The 12,418-nt window shown below is 45.9% G+C and overlaps 1 protein-coding gene and 1 long non-coding RNA gene across 22 annotated transcripts in view; one reads left to right on the forward strand and one right to left on the reverse strand.

Annotated features, from left to right (window-relative positions):
• The window catches only part of dpy (fibrillin-like protein dumpy), a 235,231-nt gene that overhangs the window by 207,261 nt on the left and 15,552 nt on the right, over positions 1 to 12,418 (forward strand). For 15 of the 21 annotated variants that reach the window (XM_070107428.1, XM_070107427.1, XM_070107429.1 and 12 more), the window contains 20 exons: positions 14 to 313; positions 382 to 1,338; positions 1,589 to 1,903; positions 1,964 to 2,299; positions 2,358 to 2,669; positions 2,733 to 3,038; positions 3,104 to 3,748; positions 3,819 to 4,133; positions 4,193 to 4,525; positions 4,595 to 5,281; positions 5,345 to 5,992; positions 6,053 to 6,367; positions 6,425 to 7,375; positions 7,436 to 8,080; positions 8,150 to 8,461; positions 8,523 to 8,867; positions 8,922 to 9,218; positions 9,282 to 10,235; positions 10,354 to 11,007; positions 11,076 to 12,416. In XM_070107428.1, the coding sequence (XP_069963529.1) occupies positions 14 to 313; positions 382 to 1,338; positions 1,589 to 1,903; positions 1,964 to 2,299; positions 2,358 to 2,669; positions 2,733 to 3,038; positions 3,104 to 3,748; positions 3,819 to 4,133; positions 4,193 to 4,525; positions 4,595 to 5,281; positions 5,345 to 5,992; positions 6,053 to 6,367; positions 6,425 to 7,375; positions 7,436 to 8,080; positions 8,150 to 8,461; positions 8,523 to 8,867; positions 8,922 to 9,218; positions 9,282 to 10,235; positions 10,354 to 11,007; positions 11,076 to 12,416 (10,968 nt within the window). The remainder of the gene's footprint in view (positions 1 to 13; positions 314 to 381; positions 1,339 to 1,588; positions 1,904 to 1,963; positions 2,300 to 2,357; positions 2,670 to 2,732; positions 3,039 to 3,103; positions 3,749 to 3,818; positions 4,134 to 4,192; positions 4,526 to 4,594; positions 5,282 to 5,344; positions 5,993 to 6,052; positions 6,368 to 6,424; positions 7,376 to 7,435; positions 8,081 to 8,149; positions 8,462 to 8,522; positions 8,868 to 8,921; positions 9,219 to 9,281; positions 10,236 to 10,353; positions 11,008 to 11,075; positions 12,417 to 12,418) is intronic. The other 6 variants (XM_070107446.1, XM_070107431.1, XM_070107444.1 and 3 more) reach the window with 4 other exon arrangements.
• Positions 1 to 12,418, reverse strand: part of LOC118682257 (uncharacterized) — a 131,288-nt gene that overhangs the window by 75,055 nt on the left and 43,815 nt on the right. The gene's annotated exons all lie outside the window — the stretch shown is intronic.

Genomic DNA, 12,418 nt, shown 5'->3' on the forward strand with positions numbered 1-12,418 from the left:
ATACTTATCTTAGCTGTTGTCAAAGATGATCCCTGCAATCCTTCACCCTGCGGTTCGAATGCTCAATGTAATGATGGTATTTGTACATGTATACCAGAATACCAGGGCGATCCGTATACCGGTTGTCGACCTGAATGTGTACTTAATACAGACTGTCCACGCGATCGCGCTTGCATACGAAATAAATGTGTTGATCCTTGTCCCGGTACTTGTGCATCAAATGCTTTGTGTAGCGTCATCAATCACATACCTATTTGTTCATGTCCGAACGGAATGTCTGGCAACGCTTTCATACAGTGTTCTCCGTTACCACGTAAATATCAATGTCTTCACAACCGGTTACACAAATGTTCTTCAAACTTAAATATTTTCAACTTTCAGCGCCCGTTAAAGTTAATCCTTGTCAACCCTCACCTTGTGGTCCCAATTCACAGTGTCGCGAAGTAAATGAGCAAGCAGTTTGCTCTTGTATACCAGGCTTCATTGGCGCACCACCAACATGTCGACCGGAGTGCACTGCCAATCAGGAATGTCCAGCCAATTTGGCGTGCATTAATCAGAAATGCGTCGATCCTTGCCCTGGTACTTGTGGACGGAATGCCCAGTGCAGTACCGTGAATCACAATCCTTTCTGCACCTGTATTCCACATTACACTGGAAATCCATTTGTCGCTTGCCAACGTATCATAGAACAACCTCAATTGGATGTCACACCAGCTGATCCTTGCCGTCCCTCGCCATGCGGTCCCAACTCGGAATGTCGTGCAATCGGCAACACGCCATCTTGCACGTGTCTTGTAAATTTCATTGGTTCCCCACCTTACTGCAAGCCGGAATGCGTTTCCAATTCGGAATGCCCATCGACACAGGCATGCATTAATCAAAAATGCAAAGATCCCTGCCCAGGACTATGTGGCATTAGTGCCGAATGTCATGTAGTATCACACACACCGCGTTGCAACTGTTTGTCTGGTTTTACTGGCGATCCATTTACAATTTGCCAGCCAATTCGTGAATCCGCGCCGATTGAAGTGCTGAACCCATGCTCACCATCGCCTTGCGGTGCCAACGCAAATTGCCTCGAACGTAATGGTGCCGGCGCGTGTCAATGTTTGCCGGAATACTTTGGCAATCCATACGAAGGTTGTCGACCGGAATGTGTTCTCAATTCGGACTGTCCGTCGAACAAGGCTTGCCAGAATCAAAAATGTCGGGATCCTTGCCCCGGTACTTGTGCACAGAATGCTGAATGTAATGTCGTCAACCATATACCAACTTGTAATTGCTTCGTGGGTTATACCGGGGATCCATATCGTTATTGTACAAGACCAGCAGAACGTAAGCCATAAACTTTGAGTTTACTCGTAACAAAATTGCACAGTGAATTGTAAGGGAACAGTTTTTTAAGAAAAAGAGTATCGTAGAGCTAATGTGTGCTTCCACACTTTAGTTCTAGTGGTGCGGTTTTTCGAGAATTGTTTTCAGCTTTTATATGTGCATGTAGTTAGTTGTTCGTTTTTGTAGCTACTAACGCTCTAATTGGTTCATTTTTAATTTATTTACATGTAACCACACAAATAACAAATAGCCATAGTACAAGAGTACGTAAACCCATGCCAACCTAGTCCATGTGGACCGAATTCTCAATGTCGTGAAGTAAACAGTCAAGCAGTGTGCTCATGCCTAAGTGAGTTTATAGGCGTACCACCTTCTTGTAGACCCGAATGTACATCTAGTTCAGAGTGTACAAGTGATAAGGCGTGTATAAATCGAAAATGCGTCGACCCTTGTCCTGGTGTTTGCGGTCAAAGTGCGCTATGTCAAGTGCGCAATCATAGTCCAATTTGTTCCTGCCGTAATGGCCTAACCGGTGATCCATTCGTGCGTTGTTATCCCTTACCACGTAAGCAAAGTGAAGTTATTGCTTGAAATGTAATATATCGTGATCAATATTTTCCCCTAGCGCCAACACCTCCTAAACCCACCGATGTATATCGTGATCCTTGCGTGCCATCACCATGTGGTCCGTATGCCACTTGTCGCAACCAAAATAATGTGCCATCTTGTACGTGTCAACTAAATTATATAGGCGCACCCCCCAATTGTCGTCCCGAGTGTACAGTTAACTCCGATTGTACCAGTAGTCAGGCATGTATAAATGAACGGTGTCGCGATCCATGTCCGGGTGCATGCGGTGTCAATACACTGTGCAGTGTCATAAACCACACACCGAATTGTGCATGCCAGCCCGGTTATATAGGCGATGCATTCATTGCTTGTCATCCAGCACCACCACCTCGTAAGATCGAATCCTCTTTAAGGACACAGCAACGTTGCTAATGTCAACTTATTTTTAGCACCACCACAACAAGAACCTATTGATCCCTGCAATCCTAGCCCATGTGGACCCAACGCTGTCTGCTCAGGTGATGGGCAATGTTCGTGTATAGCTGACTATCTGGGTGACCCTTACGTCGCATGCAAACCGGAATGTATACTCAATACCGAGTGTGCTCGTGATCGCGCCTGTATAAAACAGAAATGTGTTGATCCTTGTCCAGGTACATGTGGCTCAGAGGCCATATGTGAAGTCTTTAATCATGTGCCGATGTGCCGTTGCCCGGAACGTATGACCGGCAATGCATTTGTACAGTGTGTACCGGTTCAAAGTATGTTAACTTTTCAAAAATATTTAAGGGCCGTTCTAAATCGTTTTAATATTTTAATCATAGCTGATATTTACCGTAATCCTTGTCAACCATCGCCTTGTGGTCCGAATTCACAGTGTCGCGAAGTGAACTCACAAGCTGTGTGTAGTTGTCTGCCAGACTATCTAGGTAGCCCACCATCATGCCGCCCAGAGTGTACCAGCAATTCTGATTGCCCACCAAACCGTGCTTGTCAAAATCAACGCTGCGTAGATCCATGTCCTGGTACATGTGGTTTGTATGCGAAATGCGCGGTTGTCAATCACAATCCTTTCTGCTCGTGCAATGAACGCTACACAGGCAATCCATTTGTACAATGTCGTCCTATAAGTGAGTTCTATACCTGTTTTAAATTATCTTCAGTTTCTGAGTTTTGTCCTTTTCCTAAACCGTAGTTGAACCTGTTCGTGATATTACACCAATCAACCCATGTCAACCATCACCATGTGGGCCGAATAGTCGCTGCCAACCTGTGGGCGAATCGCCATCGTGCTCTTGCCTTGAAAACTTCTACGGTCAACCACCAAATTGTCGTCCCGAATGTGTGACAAACTCGGAATGTTCGTCAAGCAATGTTTGTCGAAATAATCGCTGCGTGGACCCATGTCCTGGACTTTGTGGCAATAATGCACTTTGTCGTGTAATAAGTCACACAGCAATGTGTTACTGTGAGAACGACTATACCGGTGATCCATTTGTACAGTGTACCTTGATTGTACGTGCACCAACTGAAGTTGTCGATCCTTGTAATCCGAATCCATGCGGTTCATTCGCCGAATGCTTACAACAAAATGGTGTAGGATCATGTAAATGTCTTGAGGAATATTTCGGAAACCCTTACGAAGGGTGCCGCCCTGAATGTGTGTTGAACACCGATTGTCCATCCAACAAGGCGTGTATCAATCAGAAATGTCGCGATCCTTGCCCGGGTACATGTGGTTTGAATGCTGAGTGTTACACCAGAAATCATCTACCTACCTGTTCTTGCTTATACGGTTTTGTAGGTGATCCATACCGTTATTGCGCCGTTGAAGAGAAACGTAAGCACAATTTTTTTATGACCAAAAATATTTCAAATTCACAATTTGAAAATATTCACCAATTTTTTAGCCATAGTACAAGAGTATGTCAATCCTTGTCAACCATCGCCATGCGGTCCAAATAGTCAGTGTCGCGAAGTGAATAGTCAAGCCGTGTGCTCTTGTCTACCAGAATTTATTGGTACTCCACCGGCGTGTAGGCCCGAATGTACCATAAGCACTGAATGTAACTTCGATAAAGCCTGTATCAATCAAAAATGTGCCGATCCATGCCCAGGCGTTTGTGGTACGGGAGCTCAGTGTCAAGTGCGCAACCACGCACCACTGTGTTCTTGTCAACTTGGTTACACTGGTGATCCGTTTACCCGTTGTTATCCCATACGTCGTGAGTTTGTTTTACAATCGATATGTTTTCTTTTTATAATCGTCATGTTACTTGCACAGCGCCACCACCGACCGCTGTCGCCGAACCAATACGAGATCCCTGCTTGCCTTCACCTTGTGGCCCTAATTCACAATGCAGAAATGTCAACAATCAAGCCTCATGCTCCTGTTTACCCAATTTCTTTGGCGCACCACCAAATTGTCGTCCAGAGTGCGCCACCAACTCGGAGTGTTCATCCAACTTGGCATGCATTAATAATCGTTGCACTGACCCTTGTCCGGGTTCCTGCGCGTACAATGCTCAATGCAGCGTGATAAATCACATACCCATATGTTCTTGTCCAAAGGATTACGTAGGCGATCCATTTGTTAGTTGTCAGCCGGCGCCACCACGTAAGATCATGAAAACTCTAGTTATAATAAATTTCATACCTTTCATGACTCTGTCAATTGTGCCAACAGCTCAACCACCTGTGAAAGATGATCCCTGTAATCCATCACCTTGTGGCCCTAACGCCGTCTGTAACGATGGTCAATGCACCTGTATACCTGAATATCAAGGCGACCCCTTCATTGGCTGTCGTCCGGAGTGTGTGTTGAATTCTGAATGTCCACACGATAAGGCTTGTATTAGAAATAAATGTGTTGATCCATGTCCGGGTACTTGTGGTGTTAATGCTATTTGCGAAGTGCTCAATCATGTGCCCATGTGCCGTTGTCCAGATGGCATGTCCGGAAATGCATTCTACCAATGTGATCCAATACCACGTAAATATTACTTTGTCACCGAAATAATTTTTCAACGGCTAAGTTTTTCTCCCCCTTCATTCCCTCTCTCTAAAGCAAAACTTGTCTCCAATCCATGTGAACCATCACCGTGTGGTCCTAATAGCCGCTGTCGTGTTGTCAACCAAAACGCTGTCTGCTCTTGCATCGAAGGTTTCATCGGGAATCCACCTACATGTCGTCCAGAGTGTGTTCGTAATTCTGATTGTGGTCCACAAATGGCCTGTCAGAACCAAAAATGTGTTGATCCTTGTCCTGGAGCTTGTGGTTTTAATGCTATTTGCAAAGTGACAAATCATGCGCCTATCTGTACATGTCCGGCGCGTTATACTGGAAATCCATTTGTTACCTGCCAACCCATAAGTAAATATTTTATCTTGCTCAAAACTTAGCTTTAGTTTTAAATACTCCACGATTTTTCTTTAGTTGAACCCCCGATACGTTTACAAGAACCAAAGGATCCTTGCTACCCATCACCTTGCGGTCCGAATTCGCAATGCCGCGCTGTTGGTGATGCTCCGTCCTGCTCCTGTTTGCCACAATTTACGGGCTCACCACCTAACTGTCGACCGGAGTGTGTTACGAATAGTGAATGCAGCCAAGACAAGACATGCATTAATCAAAAATGTGTTGATCCTTGCCCTGGCTTATGCGGACAGAATGCTCAATGTCGTGTAATCAGTCATACAGCGATGTGCCTTTGTGCGCCTGGTTTTACAGGCGATCCCTTCACGGCCTGCCTACCAGAGCCAGTGAAACAAGATGAGTTCATATCGCCCTGTGAACCAAATCCATGTGGTGTTAACGCAGAGTGTCGTCAAGTGAACAACGCCGGTTCTTGTCAGTGTTTGCCTGAATACTTTGGCAACCCTTATGATGGCTGTCGTCCAGAATGTGTCACGAACTCGGACTGTCCGCTTGATAAATCATGTCAGAATCAGAAATGCCGTGACCCCTGTCCGGGTGTCTGCGCCCTAAATGCCATTTGTCGCGTAATAAATCACTTACCATCTTGTAATTGTCTTGATGGCTTCATAGGTGATCCGTATAATTATTGTCAATTACCTTTGAAACGTGAGTTAACCATTTCTTATCACAAGACAGCAAGTCATAGTAGCATTGTAATTATTACAGCAATTATGAAAGAATACGTTAATCCCTGTCAACCATCGCCCTGCGGACCTAACTCACAATGTCGTGAAGTGAACAATCAAGCGGTTTGTTCATGTCTGCCTACTTTTGTCGGCACACCACCAGCATGTCGACCCGAGTGTACTACAAGCGCTGAATGTGCCTTAGATAAGGCGTGTATCAACCAGAAATGTCAGGATCCTTGCCCGGGCACATGCGGTTCCAATGCGGAGTGTGACGTACGCAACCATTCACCGTTCTGTACTTGTTTGAATGGATATACAGGAAATGCCTTCACACGCTGTCACCCAATACCACGTAAGCTCATTTCACATGAACGCGCTTCTCAAAATCATAATACATTTAATTCTGTAGCACCGCCTCCAGCTGCAACACCACCTGAACCTGCCCGAAATCCATGCGTGCCATCACCTTGTGGACAGTTTGCTGAATGTCGTGATATCAACGGAAGTCCGTCTTGTTCATGTCTACCTACTTATATAGGTAGTCCACCTAATTGTCGACCGGAATGTACCAGAAATTCTGATTGCGCCAGCACACAAGCTTGTATAAATCAAAAATGTCGCGATCCTTGCCCGGGCGCGTGCGGTTTTAATGCAAACTGTCATGTAATTAATCATACACCGATTTGTCAGTGCGCGTCAGGCTTGATTGGAGATCCCTTTGTCTCTTGCCAATCACCACCACCGCCACCTCCTAAACTGGCAGAGGACCCATGTAATCCCTCACCTTGTGGTTCAAATACTATATGTCGCGATGGTCAATGCGAATGTATGCCGGAGTATCAAGGTAATCCACTAATTGGTTGTCGTCCAGAATGTGTTTTGAACACAGACTGTTCTTCGGACAAGGCATGTATACGTCAAAAATGCACAGATCCTTGTCCGGGCACTTGTGCTTCGAACGCCATTTGTGAGGTACACAACCACATACCCATGTGTCATTGCCCAGAAGGTATGACCGGTAATGCATTCGCTCTGTGTCAACCCATACCTACGCCAGTGCAGACAAATCCATGTCAACCGTCGCCATGTGGTCCAAACTCTCAATGTCGCGTTATAAATCAACAAGCTGTGTGTTCTTGTTTACCTGAATTTATTGGTGCGCCACCATCTTGTCGTCCGGAATGTACTAGCAATGCAGAATGCGCCCTTAACCGCGCTTGTTTGCAGCAGAAATGTCGCGATCCATGTCCAGGCGTATGCGGCGTCAATGCCGAGTGTACGGTCATAAATCACTCGCCGATTTGTCGCTGTACCAATTCATACACTGGCAATCCGTTCGTTGCATGCAGTCCTATTCGAAGTAAAACACATTTAAATATTTCAACCAATCAGGTTTCTTATCAAATACATCATTTTACAGTTGTCCCCCAATTGGATGTTGTACCTAAAGATCCTTGTCGTCCCTCACCTTGCGGACCGAATGCTGAGTGTCGTGCTGTAGGCGAAAGTCCATCATGTTCATGTCTGAAAAACTTTGTTGGTGCACCACCAAACTGCCGTCCTGAATGCGTAACAAATTCCGAGTGCCCACTGTCACAAGCTTGCATTAATCAGCGTTGCCAAGATCCCTGCCCAGGTGTTTGTGGCTCAAACGCCGATTGTCATGTCATTAATCATACACCAATGTGTGTATGTACAAGCGGTTATACTGGAGATCCATTCAGCTATTGCGATGTCGTACGCGATGTACCGCAAGAAGTACTCAACCCTTGTCAACCAAGTCCGTGCGGACCCAATACAGAATGTATTGTACGTAACGACGCAGGCGCTTGTCAATGTCTACCTGAATATCAAGGCAACCCCTATGAGGGTTGTCGTCCAGAATGTGTTGTAAACTCTGATTGTCCAACGAACAAAGCGTGTCTACAGAACAAATGTAACGATCCGTGCCCAGGTACTTGCGGACAGAATGCACTCTGTTTTGTACGCAATCATTTGCCAACCTGCAACTGTTTAACTGGTTATACAGGTGATCCTTACAGCTACTGTACGGTATTGACAGAACGTAAGCATTAAAAAGAGTCTATTGCTTTTGGAACAGTGTCTTAAAATACATATTTTTGCGTAAATTTAGCTAAATTAGACGTGGTAAATCCATGTCAGCCTTCACCATGTGGACCAAACTCACAATGCAAGGAAGTCAAGCAACAAGCGGTCTGCTCGTGTCTACCAGCATTCATCGGCACCCCACCAGACTGCCGCCCTGAATGTACCATCTCCAGCGAATGTGCGCTCGATAAGGCATGTGTCAATCAGAAATGCGTCGATCCGTGCCCCGGCGTATGTGGTCTTAACGCCGAATGCCACGTGCGCAGTCATAACCCACTTTGCACTTGTCGTAACCGTTACACCGGCGATGCCTTTACCAGATGCTATCCAATACCACGTAAGAAGCACGTAGTTGTCGAAAAAAAACATATTTGTCAAGCAGAACCTTATTTTTATAGCGCCACCGCCAGTACCAGTAATTAGAGAGGAATACCGCGATCCATGTGTACCATCACCTTGCGGTGTTAATGCTTTATGTCGTAACGTCAATGGCCAGGCCTCATGTTCTTGTCTGCCCAACTACTTAGGTGCACCACCCAACTGTCGACCCGAGTGTTCAATCAATGCCGAGTGCTCACCAAACTTGGCGTGCATAAATGAAAAATGTCGCGACCCCTGTCCGGGATCTTGTGGTTTCTCTGCGATTTGTAGTGTCATTAATCATACGCCAATATGTACCTGCCCAGCTGATTACACAGGCGATCCGTTCACTAGCTGTATGCCTAAGCCACCCGAGCCCCAACGTATGTGATCAGTATTTTTTGTTATCGTTAAAATATTAATTTTCCTTTTCTTAGTGCCTTTACAAGACCCATGTAATCCATCACCTTGCGGTAGTAATGCCATCTGTAATGATGGCGTATGCTCGTGCTTGCCTGAGTACCAAGGAAACGCTTATTCGGGTTGTCGACCAGAATGTGTACTCAATACTGAGTGCGCACGTGACAAAGCTTGTATAAGAAACAAATGCGTTGACCCTTGCCCTGGCACATGTGGTGTCGGAGCCATCTGTGATGTCTTTAATCATATACCAATGTGTCGTTGTCCTGATGGTATGTTGGGCAACGCTTTCATTCAATGCTCTGTACAACAAAGTAGGTTTCAAAATTGACGTTGCTTCAGATCCCCAATTCACAATTCATATATTTGCTCCTTAGCTCCACCAACTGTCACGAACGTGTGTAAACCATCGCCGTGCGGCCCCAATGCACAATGTCATGAAGTTAATCAACAAGCAGTTTGCGCTTGCTTGCCTAACTATTTCGGCTCACCACCTAACTGCCGACCTGAATGTACCATAAACTCGGACTGTCCACCAAACTTGGCTTGCGTTAACCAGAAATGTCGAGATCCTTGTCCCGGAAGCTGTGGCATACGTGCTGTGTGCTCAGTCATTAATCACACGCCATTCTGTAGTTGCCCGAGCGGCTACACTGGCAATGCACATACTCTATGTCAACTATTACCACCACCGACACCTCAACAGGAACCTACAAATCCCTGCTTACCTTCACCATGCGGTCCCAACTCGCAATGCGCTGACAGAAACGGTTCCCCATCATGCAGCTGCTTACCAGATTATATAGGTGCTCCACCAAATTGTCGACCAGAATGTTTATCTTCCTCGGAATGTGCTAGCAATAAAGCATGTATCAACATGAAGTGTCGCGATCCATGTCCCGGTGTTTGTGGCACATCAGCTACTTGTCATGTGGTTAGTCACACACCATCTTGTGTCTGCATCGCCGGTTATGTGGGTGATCCGTTCACGCAATGTTATCCCGAACCGATTGTTGAGCTTGAGCAGATTAACCCGTGTGTGCCTAGTCCATGTGGCAGCAACGCTATGTGTACCACACAAAACAATGCCGGCGCTTGTAAGTGTCTACCAGACTATTTCGGTAATCCATATGAAGGTTGCCGTCCCGAGTGTGTCGCAAATTCTGATTGTCCGTCGAATAAGGCTTGTAGAAATCAAAAGTGTCAGGATCCTTGCCCCGGCGTTTGTGGGCAAAATGCGCAGTGTGACGCGATTAATCATTTGCCCACCTGCAGCTGTCTATCGGGTTACACCGGTGATCCGTATAGCTTCTGTAATGTTTTGAAAGAACGTAAGCATTATATTTGTTCACCCACTACTTTTTCATTTAGCAAAGAAAGTTCGAATCACAGCACAATTTTGACTCATTGCACTTTATTATTATTATCTCATTTTGCATTTATAAATAGCTATTAGAGAATATGTAAATCCATGCATACCATCACCTTGTGGCCCGAATTCTCAATGTCGCGAGGTAAACGAACAAGCCGTATGCTCATGTCTGCCAGAATTTATTGGCAGTCCACCCTCTTGTCGTCCCGAATGCACATCGAACTCTGAATGTCCCACTGATAGAGCATGCATCAACAAAAAATGTCAAGACCCTTGCCCGGGCACTTGCGGCTCGAACGCTGAGTGTCGCGTACGTTCACATAGCCCGTATTGTAGTTGTCGTCCAGGTTATACTGGTGACGCATTTGTCCGTTGTAATCCTATACCACCACCACCACCGCCAGCGCGTGAACCATTCCGCGATCCATGTGTTCCTTCACCATGTGGTCAATACGCTGTTTGTCGTGTTGTGAACGAACAGCCTACGTGTTCTTGTCTACCTTCGTATAACGGTTCACCGCCAAATTGCCGCCCAGAATGTGTTATAAACTCGGACTGTGCTAGCAATCACGCCTGCATAAACGAAAAGTGTCGCGATCCTTGCCCTGGATCTTGTGGAGTATATGCCGTTTGCAATGTTCGAAATCATACGCCAGTGTGTACGTGCCCGGTCGGCTATACCGGTGATCCTTTCACGAATTGCCACGCGCAACCAGCCCCACCACCACCACGTAATATAAATCTGAACCTTTCAATTCAACCCAAATTTTAAACGAGCCATATTTATTTTTGAAATTAGTAACTCCTGCTGACGATCCTTGCATACCATCACCGTGTGGCACTAACGCTCAATGCAGCGATGGCATTTGCACTTGCATCGGCGAATATCAAGGCGATCCTTACACTGGTTGCCGTCCCGAATGCATTCTTAATAGCGAATGCTCGCGCAATAAAGCTTGTATCAACCAGAAATGTCAAGACCCTTGTCCTGGCACCTGTGCTTCGAACGCGATCTGTGAAGTACACAATCATGTACCCATGTGTCACTGTCCAGCGGGAATGCAAGGCAATGCATTTGTCCTATGCCAACCACTTCCGGAGCGGCCACCAGAACCTGCGCAGCCATGTCAACCATCACCATGCGGTCCAAACTCACAATGTCAAGATAGAAATGGTATAGCTATTTGTTCGTGTGTGGCAGATATGATTGGTACACCACCCGCTTGTCGCCCCGAATGTATCAGCAATTCCGAGTGCCCAATGAATCGCGCTTGCATCAATCAGAAATGCAAAGACCCATGTCCAGGCGCTTGCGGCCATAATGCACTTTGTAACATTGTGAATCATAACCCAATTTGCTCGTGTCCAACGGGTTATACCGGAAGTCCATTCGTAGCTTGTCAACCCATCATCAGTACGTATTTTCTACTCATCGGCGTCCATAAACCTAATTTCAAATCCCCCATATCAACTAATTTTTCGACAGCTCCTCCAACTTATGAAGAACCACGCGATCCCTGTCGTCCATCACCATGCGGCGCCAATGCTCAATGCAGCAACATCAATAGTGCACCTTCCTGTACTTGTCTCTCTGAGTTTATAGGCCTACCACCAAATTGTCGGCCAGAATGTGTATCTAATTCAGAATGTCCATCCGATAAGGCTTGCATTAATCAGAAGTGTCGTGATCCATGTCCCGGTTTATGTGGTGCCAATGCACAGTGTCATACTTTGAATCACATACCAAATTGTGTTTGTGAACAAGGTTACGTTGGAGATCCATTTACGGTTTGCCGCTTGCCATTACCGCCACCACCAGCTCCAGTACCCGATTTTATAGACCCATGTGTACCGAACCCTTGTGGAGATAATGCGGAATGTCGTCATCATAAAAATGTGGGATCATGTGTCTGTCTACCTGAATATTTCGGAAACCCTTATCAAGGTTGTCGACCTGAGTGTGTGCTAAATAGTGATTGTCCGTCAAATAAAGCCTGCGTACAACGTAAATGTCAAGATCCATGTCCTGGCACTTGCGGTCGCAATGCCGAATGCCAGGTTATTAATCACCTACCCGTTTGCCATTGCTGGAGCGGCTATACAGGCAATCCGTTTAGCTTATGCTCGGCAATAAAACAATGT

The sequence above is a fragment of the Bactrocera oleae genome, chromosome 3 (genome assembly GCF_042242935.1).
Source record: "Bactrocera oleae isolate idBacOlea1 chromosome 3, idBacOlea1, whole genome shotgun sequence".
NCBI classification, from domain to species: domain Eukaryota; kingdom Metazoa; phylum Arthropoda; class Insecta; order Diptera; family Tephritidae; genus Bactrocera; species Bactrocera oleae.